The 18,867-nt window shown below is 44.2% G+C and overlaps 1 protein-coding gene across 7 annotated transcripts in view; it reads left to right on the top strand.

Annotated features, from left to right (window-relative positions):
* MTOR (mechanistic target of rapamycin kinase) overlaps positions 1–18,867 on the top strand; it is a 145,079-nt gene that overhangs the window by 93,991 nt on the left and 32,221 nt on the right. For all 7 annotated transcript variants that reach the window (XM_049877917.1, XM_049877915.1, XM_049877914.1 and 4 more), the window contains exons 29-33: positions 2,975–3,050; positions 6,322–6,461; positions 15,471–15,571; positions 17,385–17,500; positions 18,743–18,820. In XM_049877917.1, the coding sequence (XP_049733874.1) occupies positions 2,975–3,050; positions 6,322–6,461; positions 15,471–15,571; positions 17,385–17,500; positions 18,743–18,820 (511 nt within the window). The remainder of the gene's footprint in view (positions 1–2,974; positions 3,051–6,321; positions 6,462–15,470; positions 15,572–17,384; positions 17,501–18,742; positions 18,821–18,867) is intronic.

Genomic DNA, 18,867 nt, shown 5'->3' with positions numbered 1-18,867 from the left:
CCTATAAGAACAATTTACGCTCCTACCAGGGCCATCCCAAAAGTCATGTTAGGACCACTGTATATAGGAAAGGTAGGAAAGGTTCTCTCCTGGCCTTTTTTTTCCCCCCCTGCCTTCTTATGCTTCCAAAATCTTTTTTTGGGTTCAAGGAACTAGATAATCACAAATCTATACCCACTAATATTAATTATTAATACAGTTCACCCAGCTCCATGTGAGTGAGCAACAGTCCAGTTCCTGACTGACTGGGCCAAGAGGCATCAGGAACCGCTCACACAAACCCGTGGTAAAGTTAGTTCCTTTGGGCTTGCTTCTCATTCTCAGCTTGTAAAAACTTACAGAGGGTTTCCTAAAGGGTACTGTGATGCTAAAAACATTTCTGAATCCTGCAGCAGACTAATTTCGGAGAGCGTTCTGGCTTATTGCTTTGCTGAGGGCCAGCGGAGAAACACCAGTGAGTCTACCCAGGAGATCTCACACGAGGTCACCTCTCTACCCCTATAAATAAGTGAAGAGAACATGTGTACAGGGACCTTCACCTCTGGTTGCAGCTCTCCCTAGGGCCTGGATGTCTGACTGAAAATAGCCCTAGTTAGGGAGAGTTTGGAACTTCCACTGCTGACTTCTACTGCTAGCGTAAGTCACAACCAGAGATGTATGTTTTTACCATCCACAAGCGTATGTTTTTGACAACTTTTATCCTTAGACAAAAACAGATGAAGGAAGAAACATTTTCAAGGACTTGCTTAGCAATTTCATATCCATTACTTCATTTAATTCCCTGACACTGTGCAGAAGGTGGTTGTCATGGATTGAATCATGTCCCCCCAAAAATGTATCAGCTTGGTTAGGCCATGTGTGGATGTCCTCCATTTTGTAATTTTCCTATGTGTTATAAATCAGCGTTTGCCTGTGGTTAAATGGATTAGGGTAGGATTATAACATCACCCTTACCCAGATCACCTCCCTGATCCAACATAAAGGGAGTTTCCCTGGGGAGTGGCCTGCACCACCTTATATCTCTCAAGAGATAAAAGGAAAGGGAAGCTAGCAGAGAGTTGGGGACCTCATACCACCAAGAAAGCAGCACCAGGAGCAGAGCACGTCCTTTGGACACGGGGTACCTGTGCCTGAGAAACTCCTAGACCAGATTAAGATTGAGAACAAGGACCTTCCTCCAGAGCCAACGGAGGGAGAAAGCCTTCCCCTGGAGCTGAGGCCCTGAATTTGGACTTGTGAGAAAATAAATTTCTCTTTGTTAAAGCCATCCACTGGTGGTATTTCTGTAATGGCAGCACAAGAAGACAGTGGTATTACCCCGTTTTACAGACAAAGAATTTAAAACTCAAAAAAGGTGACTTGCTTATGGCCACACAGTTTATAAGTGGCAGAATTGGACCTCCAGAGATTTAAACCCAAGACTTCAAATCCAAAGTTGCTTCACCCCCACCTCCCTTAACAAAGAAGAGAGACAAAAGATTGCTTCAGATAATACGTGGATGATTCAGATTGATGGTAGGCCGCAGAGAGCATCACTGCCCTTCCATGTGCCTTAGTTTCTGCGTTTATAAAACAGACTGATAAAACGTTTCCCTTCCCACTGCCTTAGGGATGCATGAGGCCAAAAGAGTGATAGGTTGGGAAGATTATTTGAAAAGCGCTTTGTGAACCTGAGACATTAGATTACTTTCACAAATGTTAACTTATTTAGTTCATCAGATTTCTGGGCAGTTCCCTCTCGGTTTTATTGGAAGAAATGTGGTAGAATTTGAATTTTTAAAAATAATATTTATAACAGCAATCTCTTGCCATGTTACCACATTGAACCCATATTCTGGAATTTCTCAAAACCACTTAAAAATTAGTTCTACTCAGGTAGACAGTTTGTACTCAGGGCAGTAAACTGGATCCTTGCTTGTTAAACCAGTCTAGACTCCAAAGTTGGTGTGCCACCTTTTGCTTCCTACATGTAAACAGATACATTTGTTATTGTCCTATAACTTTCTTAAGCCTGCCCCTTCTCTCTCCCTCTTTTCCTTCCTTCCAGAACTCAGCGTTGTGATTAGTGTTGGGGATGCATTGCTGTTTACTTTAATACATAAGTCCCTGTTGGAACAAGGGTCTAGGCCCCATGGCTCTTCTACATTCAGGACCTCTTTGTAGTCTCTCTGACAAATAACTCCTCTACTAGTCCTCCCGGTGGCACTGCCTCCTTGCTCCATCACAGTAACAGTCTTCCAGCCCCAACTGGACAAACATCAACAAAGCAGTGCATTATTAGTGAAAAGCATCCCTGTGTCCAAGAGACCAGGCTGAGTAACTCTGGACACGGTCCCTTCCCAGCCTGATGTGGGGGTGGGGGAGTGGTCCTTGAGGAGGGCCTGAGGCGGTACCTGAATCTGAAGGAACAGGAGATGGAGTGTGTCAGTAGAGCAGTCAGGATGATTGCACAGCCGTAGCCCTGGGCAGTCTGTCCTTGGCGTGGATGGCCCAGCCTGAGTGCTGCCTTTGTGTCACTTACAGTCATATGATTTTATTTTGGTGATTCTTATTGCTGAAGGCAACTGATGAGAGGAAGTAGGAATTAAAAGTTCGGTGAGACCTCATATGGATTCAGGGTTTTTAGCTTTTTAAAATAGGTGCTTCCTGACTTCAGTATCTGAGAGCAGACTGGTATGTGCTGGTTGGAGGAAGGACCCCAGAGCAAGCAAGGCTCCCTGTCTACCAAATATTAGTATTCACTTTACTGTATACCCCCCTCCCCCCAAATATTAGGAGTAGGGGATCAAAAACCTTTTCTCAGTTGAAATTATTCAAGCAGAACTTTCTGGGTAGCAATAGATAATTGATGCTCTCTCTGCATCTGCAAGACATTGTGCCCAGTGTGCTGGTGAGCCCTCTGCCCACAAATGATCCCCACTCCTCCTACCCTCGGACATATTGAGTATAACCACCTCTTCTTTTGTTTTCCCAGCATTAATAATAAGCTACAGCAGCCAGAGGCAGCTGCCGGGGTGTTAGACTATGCCATGAAACACTTCGGAGAGCTGGTAAGTGCCTCGTCCCCCTTAGAAATGCAAGAGGTAGGGACCTGGCTAGGAAGGCACTAGGCCACTACCTTGAGAAAGTTACTTTCCTTTTCTGGTGTTTTCCCAATCTCTAGCAGTGTGATGCTGACTTACCTGTATATTAAGGATAAAGGAGACAGTGGCTTTATGGACTCTATTCCAACTGAACATAGATCATGAGGGTAGAATCTAATAATAGTAAGGGCTGATACTTACCCAGCTCTTAGCCATGTGCCTAGCACTTTACTAAGTGCTTTATGCACTTCATCTAATTTAGTCTTCACAAGAGCCCTGTGAAGTAGGTACTATTGTTACTCCGTTTTACAGATGAGGAATCTGCAGCCCCCATAGGTTAAGAACCTCTCTCTAGCTCACAGACTGAATAGTGGCAGAACCAAGGTGTGAACCCAGGCAGCCTGGCATCAGAACCCAGCTTCTGACCCTGATCTGAGTTTTCTTTGTGCCATCTGTGGCAGCTAGCATTGTATGTGGCACATGGTTAACACTCAGAACATACTTAGGAAGAAACCATGGCCAAGTCTCCAGAAAAAAATGATAATGATAACTATAACCTATACGTATTGTTGGGAGCTCTGGTGGCGCAGTGGTTAAAGCGCTCGGCTGCCAACCTAAAGGTCAGCGATTTGAACCCACCAACCATTCTGTGGGAGAAAGATGTGACAGTCTGCTTCCATAAATATTTACAGCCTTGGAAACCCTATGGGGCAGTTTTTCTCTGTCCTATAGGGTTGCTATGAGTTGGAATCAACTCGATAGCAATGGATTTGGTTTTTGGTTTTTATACATGTTGTTAAGAGATTTGCTGTTTCGTTATTGCTTACATAGCATCTGCTCTCCTGCCATCTTTTCCCTACCAGTATTCAAATGCTTCCATTACTGTTTATGGTCCTGGGAGGGTGCTTTGGTAAATTCCTAACCGTACATAAAACATCGACTTAATCAACTTAGCATTGAATTCCTTGAAGGTAAGGAAGTTCTGGGCTCATATATTTGAGGACGAACCTTTCATTCGTCATGTAGGTCACTTACTCTGGTTTGCCTTAATCAAGAACTGAGAGTGTTAGAGTGAAGGAAATTGTGAATACTTCATAGGCTTTTGCTTGATTGCTCAGCATTTTGCCTTACCCAAGCGTTAGTAAATTGGACTGAAACTTTTAAGGAAAGCTTTTGCCATCTTTAGCGCATACTGTCTGTAACTAGACTAAAAAAGCATCTCTCCAGGTGATGACAAAATACAAAAGGACTACGTCTCATCCATCTTTGCCACAATCGTTGTTTGCAGAGGAAAGAAGTAGGTAGACAGGGTACTTAAAGTACTCCACCTTGAGAGAGATTTACTGCCTTTCATATCCGTAGAGCTTAGTCCCCAGTAAGTGCTGATTGAAACAAAGTCTCCTCAAACATCTGGCATACAGGTGTTCTGCCAACACATAGTTTATATCCCAGTGGCTGAGAATGCCAACCTGAAATGAAAGCTTCTCAGTCTCCAAGTTCTAAAGGTGGCCACTAGCCCCAGGATTACTGCTAAACCCGTGGCGGATTTTCTGTTATGTTTAGGTAGCTGAATCATATTAAGCTTGACAATAGTTTGCTTTTTCTTGGCGTAGCCTGCACTTTCTCAGCACAATTTATGTAACTGCAATCTCATTAGAATTTTGTATGATTCATTGCTTAAACCTTAGAGTTTCTGCAATCTATTGTAATTCAAAATGTCCTGCCCCCTACTTGACCTGCTCCCTCTGCTGCCGGCTTGTTCATGCTGAGTGGGTGCTGTACATCAGGTACTAGCCTACCTTTTCTCTCTTCTACCCAGTAGAGAAATTGGGAATGGAACATTTACCTATTTTAATTTGAGTTTTTAATTTTATACTGTCTTTGCAGTCACTAAGTGTTCTCTTTGGTATTTAGGCATAAGAGAGAGAGATTATTCTTGATAGGCCTGGAAAATGCAGCTTAGGTAGTTTTACTGTCCCCGGAGCCAGCTTTGCCTACTTTGGCCAACTCCACTGTACACGGACATTGGGGAAAGGACAGTTGTGGCAGCAGAATTGGTGCATGGGCAGCAGAGGGGATCGGCCCTGCCAAAAACAACCTGGGGGAAGTAGGCACAGGTTAGCAACCTAAAATATAAATGGCCTCTTTACAGAAGTTTAGGAAGAAAGAGGTTCTTTCAGATAGCTTAACAGAGTAGCTGTTACTGTACGTATGATTCAAACATCAGTTTTATTTAGAAAGGGGGGGTAGGGTAATGGGTGAAACTAACGCGGGCTCTGCATTGTATCATACAAATTCCACTGCGAAATCATATTGTTGTTAGAAAAATCCCTGGAGAGCCACTACTCTGAGCTGGTAGAGAAATAGTTATTTACTGAGCTGGTGATGAAGAAGCCCAGAAGACAAACTGAGGTGGAGGGCAAACAGAGGGCAGACAGGAAAACACATAAAACAGTCTCCTGACCATTTAGAAGCACCGTAGTCTGCAGCTTCAGGTCTGTAGCACCTCTTACTCACGTGGACGACACTGAACTTCAGCGTGGCACTCTATCCACCCAGAGTAATAGAATCCATCCTTTGGCCCCTGACACTGGTAAAGCTGCCAAAGGCTGAGCAGGAGGGAAGATTGGGTGAAAGACTTTAGAAGAAGGGGAAAAGGTTTTTCAAAGCATTTTAAGTGGTAATGCTATATTGTATTTTAAATTACTATTTCCTGAAAGTTTAAAAATGCATTAAGAAATGCAGAGATTCTGGGGCTTTTTAAAAGTGAGTTGTTTTCTTCCAGCAAATTTGCAGGTGGTGTGTGATCTTTCTGGCCCTGTCAGAAAGCAGCTGCCATTCCTGCCACGTGTACTAAAGGCAGCACTCCACAGATGGAGTTTTGGCATCCCTGCAGGGGCTCCCTGCTGTCCCGGAAGGATTACCCCTGTCCTCGTATACCCACATGCTGGTGTTGTGGTAACTCAAGTGTTTGGGGAGGCATCTTGGGCTGACAGCTCTCAGACTATCCTAGAATCATTCCTCCAATGTGCCAAAGAATCAGCGTTTCCACCGTCACCAAAGAACTTGCCTCCAGATATCCTGGAGGTCTTTTCAGTTACAGCCAGGACATGCGTGTATAGGTGAAGTGTCACACATACAACACAGCACCTTAGGAAAGAGAGTGCATGGTATTAGAAAATGTGACCCCCTCATGCTCTGTGCCTCACAATGGTCCTTTTTCTTTTCCACTTGGCAGGAGATCCAGGCTACCTGGTATGAGAAGCTGCACGAGTGGGAGGATGCCCTCGTGGCCTATGATAAGAAAGTGGACACCAACAAGGATGACCCCGAGCTGATGCTGGGCCGCATGCGCTGCCTTGAGGCCTTGGGGGAATGGTGAGCTTCATCTGACAGTGACCTGAGTGGGCTGGTAGAGATTTGATTGCCTTGCTTGATCTTTGAATTTGAAAGGCCTTCCACCTAACAGAGTTCTTCCCTTAGACTCTCATTTTTGTTTCACTTGGTATCTTTCAAAGAACCATTTATCGCTTTGGTGTTTTTACCTCTCATTTCTGTCTCAGCTGCCAGATAGCAAGGCTTTTCTTTCTTTCTTTGACTTTGTAGTGCTATAGGACAAGGCAGCCTTGGGTCTGCTCCTGGTATCCACACCTTCTCCTTCCATCTGCCTCTGTTGGCCTTGATCTGGTGAAGATCTCATATTCTTACTCTGCAGTGTTAATTTTCTCATTAGCTCTTGCTAATGCTCTTAGGAGGTAGGAGCAAATGCCTGCCTTTCTCCAACTGCTTTACCTTTATTGTTGCTGGACACTTACTCTGTGCCCAGCACTGTGCCAGCCTCCAGGGATAAAAAGGAAAACATGTCTGCCCTCAAACCTCACTGTGTAGTTGATGAGACAAGGACATAAACAGCTACTAAAGCGTGAATGTGCCCTAATCTTGACACGAGCAGACTACTGTGGACGCCCAGAGTGGGGACATTGAACCCAGCCGGGAGCAGGGTGGTCTTACACTGCTTCCCAGAGGAAGGACTAAGAGTTAGGAAGCAGGTGAAGGAGAAAGGGGAGAGGTTAAAAGAGTACTCCAGGTGGAAGCAACAGTAATGCTTAACTGAAAACATTTGGCTAGGTTTTGTTTTAGAGAGTTGTTGGGGGAATGATGAAGAAAAAATGGTCCCTGTTCTGTTTCCCCAGCATCAATACACTTTTTAAAATAGTTTAAATAAATGCCATGTTACAGCCATTACCTCCCCACTAGCAGATTATCCTGACTTTCTCCTGGACATGATCTCCCTAATTCATTCATTCAGCCAGTAATTATCTTGTCTTATTCGTCATCAGCCTGTGCCAGGCCCTGAGGACACAGCCCTGAGCAAGACAGACACTGCCCCTGCCTTCCCAGAGTTTACAGGACAGACAACCAGGCAGTTGTAATACAGTGTGAAAACAGGTAGAAAGGAGAAGCACAGGGGGCAGTGGCAAATAGGACAGCCCCTAATCCAGGCTTGGAAGGTTATGGAAGGCTTCCTGGAGGAAGTGATGTCTAACATGGAGCTTACAATGAAAAGGAGGAAGCACAGAGTGTTAAGGGTTCTGAAAGTTCAGTATGGCTGGAGGGTCAGGTGTGATGTGAAAAGATTAAAAGGTGAAGCAGGAGAGGTAGGCAGGAGCCAGATCATATAGGGCTTATAGACAATCTTAGGAGTTTGGACTTTAACCTCAGGGCAACTGAGAGGTCATTGAAATATTTAGAGAGCTGTCATGATCGGATTTTCATTGTAAGAAGATCCCTTTAGGAGCACAATAGAGAGTGGATTGAAGAGAGGCCAGAGAGGAAATGGCAAGACCAGTTCCGAGGCCACCCAAGGGAGAGATAATGGTGGCAGAGAGAGGAGGGTGACGGCAGTGGGGATGGAGAGAGTGGCTGGATCCAGAGATGTTTAGGAGGTGTCATTGACAGGATTTAAAGACTGATTAGATGGAAAAGTGGGAGAAGAGGAAAGGAATTACAGTTTGAGCCTCCAGAATGAAGGTGAGGCTGGAACACCAGAGCTCCTCAGAGGCCAGATCAATCCAAAGCCTGAGGTTTCCCTGAAACCAGGCCACCGAGGAGCCCTCTAGTGGAAGCAGGAGTCTGCAGGGCTGCACCGGAGCATTTGGATCTGCATATGGAACCTCCGTTGCTAAAGTGTTTGTGTGTGTTTTAATCTATATGCTTGTGTTCATTTTTTATTTTCAAAGCATTATTTTTTGAAAAGGTATTATGCACTGGTGGTGCAATGGCTAAGTACTCAGCTGCTAACCAAAAGGTTGGCAGCTCAAACCCACCCAGCAGCTCCGTAGGAAAAAGACCTAGTGATCTACCTCCATAAAGGTTACAGCCTAGAAAACCCTATGGGATAGTTCTGCTCTGTCACATGGGGTCACTATGAGTTGAAAATGGACTCCATGGCACACAACAACAGCAAGAAAATGCAGTAATACAAAGCAGTGACAGACTGAAGAGTAAGTTTTCTCCTTCTCCCCACCCACCCAGATTTCTGGAGTCTTACCGGGTTTTTATATATACTGGATAATCCATGTATGTGCAAGTGTGTACACTAATGGTAGTATACCATATATACTGTTTTGCACCTTGTGTTCTTCACTTAACAAGTCTAGGCTGGTGTTCCATATTAGCACCTGTAGAACCACTGCCTCATTTTTTTATTGGCTGCATAGTAGTCCACTGTTTTCAGTAAACCTCGGTTTATTTAATATAAGTGAATTTTGATTCCTTTAGAAACTTTATACCTTTAGAAAATTAAAAGAATATTACTGGAAAAAATCAAAGTAAGCCTTCTAAAAGAATTATCTTTCATGACACGTATTCTTTCTGTACGTAATTATAGATATTCTTTTGGCAAACTGATTGTTACTTTTATCTTTTAATGTAAAGATGTTACCATGTTCTTGAGATAGAAGATGTTGCGATGTTTTGCTTGAAAATTTAATGTCAGTGAGTTTAGCCTTAGGTGTGGGATCATATGCATACAGATACTAGCCTAAAAGTACTGGAAATTGGCTTAATTGCCTGATTTAACCATCATTAGGAAGATCAAAAGTGTTATTATTCATTTATTTCCATACATTAGTAGTCCATATTCATTCATTTCAATAAATTGAGGAAGCATATCCTATCAAATCTGCTTCATTAGTTTGTACAACTAAAACTTTTTTTAAGTCCAACAGGTGTCTAACACTGCACTGTTCAATACGGTAGCCACTAGCCATATGTAACTATTTTAAAATTAAATGAAATCAAAACTTTCTCAGCCACACAAGTCACATTTCAAGTGCTCAAGAGCCAGGTGGCTAGTGGCTACCATATTGGACAGTACAGATACAGAACATTTCCATCATCACGGAAAGTTCTATTGGACAGTACTAATCTAAAACAAAAGAAAGGAATGTTAACAAGAACAGGCCACATTATTTCAAAAACAATTTCTTGTTTACTTTCAAATTGGCTGCCATACAATCATACCTTATTAACAGAAAGTTAAAACAAGATATAAGTATTCTTAAAATGCAACTCTAATCAATTCCTAAAATGATGTAGTGTCTTCCTGTTGCCTTTGGATTTACGTATATGTGTCACAACCTGGCATTCAAAGTCCTTCATGTTGTGGCTCTGCCCACTTCTTCAGCCCATTTCTCAGTGTACCCTGCCTCATCCTCTGAGCTCTGGCCAAACGATTGATTCTCTTCCAAACCCTACAGAATTTTTTTTTCTTTCTGTGCATTCATTCATTCTGCCCCCCGAATTGTTCTCCTCCTCTTCTCCTTTTTCTGCTTTTTCAGAGTCCTCTAACCACTAACTAAATAGTAGACATGTACTAACTTTGGTGAAGGAAGAGATAATATACAATATGGGGGAAGTCAGCACAACATAACCAAGGTCAAGGAAGACACTGAAAGGTGTACAAAAGTCTACCTGAACCGTCTTTTCCTCCTTGAAACATTTCCTGATCCCTTCCCCTTCCCTCTCCTCCCTTTTCAAAATTAGAGACAAATGCTTTTCCTAGGTGGGCTAAGTAGAGATGAAACAAACAAACAAACAAAAAACAGTTGCTATCAAGTCAGTTCCAACTCATGGCAACCTAATGTGTTGCAGAGTAGAACTGCTCCACAGGGTTTTCATGGCTGTGATCTTTGGAAGCAGATTGCCAGGCCTTTCACCTGAAACACCTCTGGGTGGGTTTGTGCCACTCAGGGACTTCTAAGTAGGCACAGCTTGGATGTATTAGAAGAGACTTTAGATATGATTTTATTCAGTCCTCCTCATGTTAGAGTTGAGGAAACTGAGGCTCATAGAAGTTGAGATAGCTTGCCTGAGAGTTCCCAACAGCAGAGTAAGCCAGTCCCCTAACTTTGCAGCACTCAGTCTGGCATACCTCTGGTCTCTTGGGCTCTTTTCACTCTTATCATTACCTAGATAGTGTAAGTGGCTAGTGATGCTGACCAAGGGTTCTAAGAATGCAGGAGGCTAAAAGAGGTTTTAAAAAGAGATGAAAGAAGCAGAATCCTTTCCCTGATTATAATGCAGGTTTCTGGTATGGTTTATTCAGTCAACTTTATTTAGGGTGCAATTTCTAAATTTCTTTTGCTTTGAGCATGTATCCTGAACATACCAGAGGCAGGCCTTCACCAGAGGTGGCAGCAGGAATGATCCTTTCCCTTTCTCTGGGCTCGTCTGCTTCCAGGAAGCTAATATAAGAGCTAGGCTCCCAGACAGAAGCATTCTTTTATGGTTACCAGGGATGGGAGCTGGGTGAGGGAAAACCACTAACTAGATAGTAAACATGTACACAACATGGGGGAAGTCTTCAAACCATAATCAAGGTAAAGGAAGACACTGAAAGGAACACAAGAATAAAAGGCAACAACGGTAAACACTAATGCACGTACAATCTTGCAACAACAGTAATAACAAACAGTAATGAACATAGGTAGATATGTAAGATGAACAGGGCAGGTGGGTATATGGAGGTACACCCACATGCATATATATGTGTTCATGCTACAGATATACCCATGTGTGCAATAGTGTGCACAGGGGACACAGTCATGAAAACTTCTTAGACATAACCATAACCTCCAGGGACTGAGATACTGGGCTTGAGGGCTAGGGACCATAGTCTTGGGGGACATCTAGGTCAATTGGCATATCATAATCCGCATAGACAATGTTCTATATCCTACCTTGGTGAGTAGTGACTAGGGTCTTAAAAGCTTGTAAGCAGCCGTCTGAGATACAACAATTGATTTCTTCCTGTCTGGATCAAAGAAGAGTGAAGAAAACGAAGACTTAAGGAGACAGCCCAAAGGACTAGTGGACCTCATGAACCAGGCCTCCATTAGCCTGAGACCAGAAGAACTAGATCATGCCTGGCTACCACTCCGGACCCCTCTGACCAGGACCACAATAGGAGATCATGGACAGAGTGGGAGAGAAATGTAGAACAAAATTCAAACTCATAAATAACACCAGACTTACTGGTCTGATAGAGACTGCTGGAATTCCAAGACTATGGCCCTCAGACACCCTTCAAACTTGGAAATAAAATTACTCCCAAAGATCAGATTATAGCCATATAATAGACAGGCCTATAAAATGAACAGTAACACTAGTGAACAAAAGCAAAGTTCAGAAGGAAGGTAGGGGCGGGAAAGCTGGGCAAATAGACACGGGGAACCCAGGGAGGAAAAGGGGGAGAGTGCTGACACTTCAGGGGTTTGCAACCAGTGTCACAAAACAAGCTATGTATAAATTATTGAATGGGAAATTTATTTGCTCTGTGAACTTTCACCTAAACAAAAATAAAATGTTCAAATAAATAAATAAAATAGATCTCCCATTAAAAAAAAACAAATAAACAGCTAGGCCCCAGCCCCAGGGCACACACAGCACACCTGCAGCCAAGGTGAACCTCACTCTCAGTAAACCCTCTCCCCAAACAGTCCCTGACCTGGCCTCCAGCTCTTTGAGAACAGATTCCTCAGAAGGGAGATCATAGGCAACCAACCATCTGAGGTGTTCCTAACGGAAGAGCACTTTCTAAGTTCTGCTGCTGCATTGGGTGGAAAAGCGAAAGCCCTAGAAGGCAGTCCTCCCTGGTGTGCAGTGGGAGTTGTCAGAAAATTTATCCTAGTTCTTGCCCCACAGTTTCATTTTGTCCCCTGCCCCCCTTTGAGGGTTAGAACTTAGTATATTCTGCATTCTTTTTGTAACAAATGTTTGTGAAGAGGAACCCCGCCTCTGTCTCCATGTGCACTGACCAGGTTCTGACTGCTGTTCCCAGAGCCCCATCCTGCAGGCAGTGCCTGTGTTCCTTGTCAGGGTACTGCTCCTGCATTGCTTGCTGCATTGTCTCTTAAAGGAGCAGTTTGTGGGGGTTAGCCACCAACTGTGCTCCCTGCATCTGAATGAAAAGCTAAATCTCCAGACCTGTGGCACAGATGCTGTGTTCCTGATGGAAGAGCAGAGGTAGGCTGAATTACCTGTGGCCACCAGCTTTTATTGACTGTGCTAAGAGGCATTCGACTTATATCATTGCTGATGTCAGATGGATCCTGGCTGAAGGCAGAGAATACCAGAAAGATGTTTACCTGTGTTTTGTTGACTATGCAAAGGCATTTGACTGTGTGGATCATATCAAATTATAGATAATGTTGCAAAGAATGGGAATTCCAGAACACTTAATTGTGCTCATGAGGAACCTGTGCATAGATCAAGAGGCAGTGGTTCAAACAGAACAAGGGGATACTGCATGGTTTAAAGTCAGGAAGGGTGTGCATCTGGGTTGTATCCTTTCACCATAACTATTCAGGCTATATGCTGAGCAAATAATCCAAGAAGCTGGACTGTATGAAGAGGCACGGGGCGTCAGGATTGGAGGAAGACTCATTGACAACCTGCGTTATGCAGATGACACAACCTTGCTTGCTGAAAGTGAAGAGGACTTGAAGTACTTAATGGGTGGAGATCAAAGACCACAGCCTGCCTTCAGTATGGATTACACCTCAACATGGAAACAAAAACCGTCACAACTAGACCAATAAAAAGCAACACAATAAATGAAGAAAAGATTGAAGTTGTCAAGGACTTCATTTTACTTGGATCCACAATCAACACCCATGGAAGCAGCAGTCAGGAAATCAAAAGATGCATTGCATTGGGCAAATCGGCTACAAGAGATCTCTTTAAAGTGTTGAAAAGCAAAGATGTCATCTTGAGGATTCAGGTGCACCTGACCCAAGCCATGGTATTTTCAGTCGCATCATGTGCCTATAAAAGCTGGACAATGAATAAGGAAGACCAAAGAATTGACGCCTTTGAATTGTGGTGTCGGTGAAGAATATTGAATATACCATGGACTGCCAAAATAATGAACAGATCTGTCTTAGGAGAAGTATGACCAGAATGCTCCTTAGAAGCAAGGATGACGAGATTACATCTCACATACTTTGGACATGTTATCAGGAGGGATCACTCCTGGAGACGGACATCATATTTGGTAAAGTGAAGGGTCCACAAAGGAGAGGAAGACCCTCAACGAAATGGATTGACACAGTGGCTTCAACAATGGACACAAGCATAGAAACAACTGTGAGGATGGCACAGGACTTGTCACCCCAATCCTTCCTCCACCTCATCTCCACTCCCAGAGTATATTCTGTTGTGCATAGGGTCACTATGAGCTGGAACCGACTCGGTGGCACCTAACAACAACAACAACCAGCTTTTAAAAATTTGGATTCTAGGGGTAGAAGGAACATTCGGCAATGATGCCTCTTTCTCCCTACCTCTTGCCAGGACCCCAACAAAAATATTCATTTACTTCAGTTAGAAGTAGATGAACTACTCCTATGCTCTATGCCAGTGGTTCTCAAACTGGTCCCTAGATCAGCAGCATCGGCATTACCTAGAAATTTTGTCACAAGTGCACATTTTCAGGCCCTTTCCCATACCTGCTAAATCAGAAACTTGGGGTGGGACCTAGCAGTCTGGGTTAGAATGAGCCCTCCAGGGGATGCTAATACTCATGACAGTTTGAGAACCACTGCTCTAAGCCAACTCGTAAGCCAGACCCCGTAGTGAAGGTTTCTAGGTTTAGATGGCAGGAGACCAAAGCTGAGGTCTGTCCTACTTCTGTTATGGAATAAGTACTTAGGATGTCATGGCTGCCCAGCTCCTCTTCCTCAGGTCTGTTCCTTTTGGTCTCAGCTTTGTATTGAGCCAGAGTGGCTCTCTGGCTCTCTTGATCATGTGCCAGAAACAGTGAAGTTAATGTCCTCCATTCTGCGATACTGGATGGAGGCACTGAGCAGGTCTAGACGTGGTCACCAGTCAGCGCTCAGTGAGCTTAACCTAGATCCCATCAGCACTTTCCCCCTACGTTATCTTCTAGTGCAGCGCAGCCCATGTCCCACACAGCTCCTAAGCCAAACCACTTGGACTTGTTGGTGCCTTTTCTCTTGAATCGACTCCCAAAGTCATGTTAAAACGTCCTGCAGCATCTCTTTCAGAAAGCAGGAAAAATTACAGCATCTCCTAGCTGAGTCTTAAACTCCGCTTGATAGTAGGGGCTCATGTTTGCACAGCAGTAGAGTTTTATTTCCTTTCACTCCCAAGTGGAACATGGGAAGGCAACAGTTCTAAGAGTTAATAGAAAGTCCCTGTTCTTGAAAGGGCTTCCACTCACTTTGCGTATTGGAGCCTGTTAAGCACAATTCATATTTCAGTATCACAGTCGTTACCCACGCTCATGGTAATTGTGAAAAATTCTGAGAATTAGCAGCACCTGGATTTCTGATAGATGTGACCATTGTAGACCCTGCCTTCTGTGCAGATTGATCTCATGTGGGTTTCATTTTCAGACTGAAGCCATTTGTATTATACTTTGAAGAGCCAGCTCTCCCTATAGCTTTGAGCCCAAAATGAATGTCCAGATGTGTCTCTTCAGATTGCTTTCTCTGTAGACCTGCCAAAGGGAAAGAGCCCAGAGTCCATTGGCTTGGGAGAGAAGTTATTTAATATTCATGAACAGGCCAGATGTTCAGGAACATTTCACATCACATAGAGTTAGACACGGTCCCTGTCTTTGACTAACTCACCCTCAGACAAATTATAAGCACCAGGCCATAGAAACAGCAAATAACCTGTTTCCTTCTCTATCAGGTGACTCAGTAGGATGTGCTTTTTATTTAAAGGCTTCCAATTCTAGACAGGCCCCTATCATGCCAGTTCCTCTATGGTCCCCAGCTGACCCAAGGAGTTGGAGAGGAAAATTGGCAGGTTATGGAGGTGATTTTTGGTTAATCTGACTGTGTGATTCTTCTTTAGGGGGCAGCTCCACCAGCAGTGTTGTGAAAAGTGGACCCTGGTTAATGATGAAACTCAGGCCAAGATGGCCCGGATGGCTGCTGCAGCCGCATGGGGTTTAGGTAAGGTTTTCCTCACAGGCACCCCAGTTAAGATGGGGAGAGCGAGGATGGAGCATGCATCTGAAAAGTAAGGCACTATGTCAGAGGTGGAAATGTCATGTCTACAGATTGTAAAAACAGCCTGTGTCTACCTGCTTCTCCATCTTCCATCTGTCTTTTCTCTCTACCTGACGATTTTGACTAACTTCACAGGAAGGTCGAGCAGAACAGTGAGCAAGCATCAAAACCGAGATTGAGTAGGGTTGGTTTGTTTTTACTTGGCTTAAACACGTTACTGGTTCCCTTTTCTCTCTTGTAAATAAAATCCAGAGGTAGGTTGTCCGAACTGGTATTCTATTCTCCATCATCATTAGCCTTTTTCCATATTTCTGCTTTCTTAGCATGGGACCTCCATTTTCAAGTCCACCTCATGATCCAGTATGATTGCTGAAGCTCCACCGATCGTGTCTTTATTCCAAGCAGGTGTAAAGGGAAAAGGCAGCTGTCTGTCTTATTCATTTTTATTGTAGAACTTTTCTAACATGTAAATAGTATAATGAACCCCCATGCCCTTCACCTTCTTCAACAGTTATAAACATTTTGACAGTTTTGTTTTCTCTGTTCCCCTCCCTGTTACCCCAGCCCTTCCTCCACCTCTCCTCCACTCCCAGATTATTTAAAGCCAAGATTTCATTTAATCCCAACAGATGCATGTGGATTGCTGACACTTAGCCCTTGCTGATGAGGATTAGCAGTGTCTGTTTCAGAGATGTGCTTGATGAAAGGATAGAAGGGCCATAGGGTGTCCCAGGTGAAAACCTTCAACTGTAGAGTCCAGAGGAAGATTATACAACCTCCCACTTCCATTCTAGCCCACTTGAGTCACAGAGCTTACATCTTTTTCTTTCCTGAGCCCTGAGATTGAGCCAAAACATTTTTCAAAACAAATTACTTCCTTAGGAGTCATCTTTTGGTATTTGCTTTTGCCCAAAGGCATGGAGAATGGATGAGCTGATGTCCTGAAGTGAAAGGCAGGAAAATGCCTTGTAAAATCTGCAGCCCTGCAGTTTGCAGCTAATGAAGCTGATATCTTTTCTGCAGATGGTCTTGGGAATCCTGGCATTTGATACATGCTCACCCCACCAGGGAAAGTGCATATTTCTTCCTGGATGCGACCATGTCCCCAATCTAGCATGACACAGAGACCAGTGTGCCGTGACCTGGCCCATCTTTCTGTTATAACAGAGCCTCTTAAAATATTTATCTCCTGCCTCTTGAGGCAAAGGTATTGCCTGAGTGAAACAGGCAAGCTGTTTGTCTAATCCTGTCTCCTGTCTGCGTAATGGCCATCTACAGTTGTTTAGAGGAAAATGTAATTTCCCAGCATACCACTGAGCTGTGAGATGCTTCACTGGTAGGGCAGAAGGCTGTTCAGCCTCATCTAGAGAAACCTGAGCAAGCTCGCTAGGTTAATGAGGTGCTGCGTTAAAGCCACTTGATGTCCAAGCTTGGCATTCGGGAGGTTTCACAAATCTGTCGTGGTGCTCCCTGGGGCAGCAGTGGAGTCCTGTATTCAGAAGAGGGATGTGGCTGTGTTTGCTAAATTGGCTTGTTCAACCACAGGATGTATAGAGGGTCTATGCAAGACTTAAGTACATTCAGGCTCAAGTTTATTTGTCTTGTTTGACTTTGAGCCCCAGGCTAAATAAAATAATACTGGCAAGGCTTTTCGGGGTGCTGCCTTTAGTCCAGCAAGCTGACAACCCTAATGCTTTTCTCTGTGTGTGTGTGTGTGTGCGTGTGCGTGTGCGTGTGCGTGTGCGTGTGTGTCCAGGTCAGTGGGACAGCATGGAAGAATACACCTGTATGATCCCTCGGGACACCCATGATGGGGCATTTTATAGAGCCGTGCTGGCGCTACATCAAGACCTCTTCTCATTGGCGCAACAGGTAAAAATTTACACATACCTAGACCCTCTGCCAAGAGAAGGTTATTATGCATGGCCCATTGGCTCCTGAGCACACGGTGCCTGTGCAAATGGGCTATTGTTCCTCAGCCCTCTGCTCATTTGGCTCTGTAAGTGCCTTAGAACAGCTTTGGAGTATAATGCTCAGCAGGAAGCTGACTGCCAGCCCATCAGCCAGTGCTGCTTTCCGCTCTGAGAGAGACAAGTACATTCTGGAAGTTACCATGTAGATTGCTTTTGAAGTTGGCTTCTTGGGTCAGCATTACATGCTTTTTATCAGCTTGCTATAGCACTCTTTGTTGTAGAGTGAAACTCTGTTTCACTGAAGGCGGATTCAGAGAGCAGGCGTCCCTACTCAGCAGCAGAAATTAATCTCAAGGTTCTTTTTGGCTATGCAGGTGTGTCACACATTGATTACTTTCGGGGAAGCTAGCACTTTATTTGAAAACCCTGTGCTGACTTGCAGACTGAAATAATGAAGCAATCACATCTACCCATCAGGCACCAGACTGTCTTGGATGAGGTGCCTGGGTAAATGATCTGAGCTGTGAGGGATGAGGACCCAGTAATTAACCTTAAACATTCAAGAAAGGAAAAGCTCTGCATGAGGGGTTGTTAATTGGTGGCACAGAGAAGACCCAAAGTGCAGCCTTGCGGCCTTACTTGGGCTCTGATTACATGACGAGAATGACCGGGCTGTCTGTGCAGAGGCACAGCAGCTCCTGTGGACATGGAGGATTGGGCATCACGCTGCCAACTTCAGAGGCATGCCCTGTGAGGACAGGGAGTGCTTTGAAGCTGGAGATGGCCACCTGGAGCCATTTGAGTGTATGCTGAGTCTCTTCACAGATAGCCAGCGAGGAAATGTTGAAAGAAGGTAAACTCCCAGGTAGTCCTCTGAGGCGCAGGAACACAGTGATTCTGTTTCTAGGCACACGTTTCCCTCCCTGACCTCCAAGGGCTTGGGTGTTATCTTAGGTAGATGTTAGGCTTTTGGATGCCAAGCGTGTATTTCTGTCCTTGTTGAGAAATTGAATAATATTCTTTTGTAGCCATTCAGACCTGAGAAAGGTTTCTTTCCTTCCTCAGTGAATTTTTCTCTTCATCATTGAAATTTAAGGGAAACAAATAACTTCTGCAGCTAGCTAGGAAACTCTAAAATATAGCACTACCTTAAGCTCCCAAATGTAGACCCGATTCCAGGGGCTCTCTGTCTCTCTTCTAGTGCATCGACAAAGCCAGGGACCTGCTGGATGCTGAGTTAACTGCTATGGCAGGGGAGAGCTATAGTCGGGCGTATGGGGTAAGTGTTAAACTTTTTGGGTGGTGCTGCTGGAGAGGCTTATATCA

Source organism: Elephas maximus, chromosome 3 (genome assembly GCF_024166365.1).
Source record: "Elephas maximus indicus isolate mEleMax1 chromosome 3, mEleMax1 primary haplotype, whole genome shotgun sequence".
Lineage (NCBI taxonomy): Eukaryota > Metazoa > Chordata > Mammalia > Proboscidea > Elephantidae > Elephas > Elephas maximus.
The sequence above is the reverse complement of the archived record's forward strand: the minus strand, read 5'-3'. Positions and strand labels throughout refer to the sequence as shown.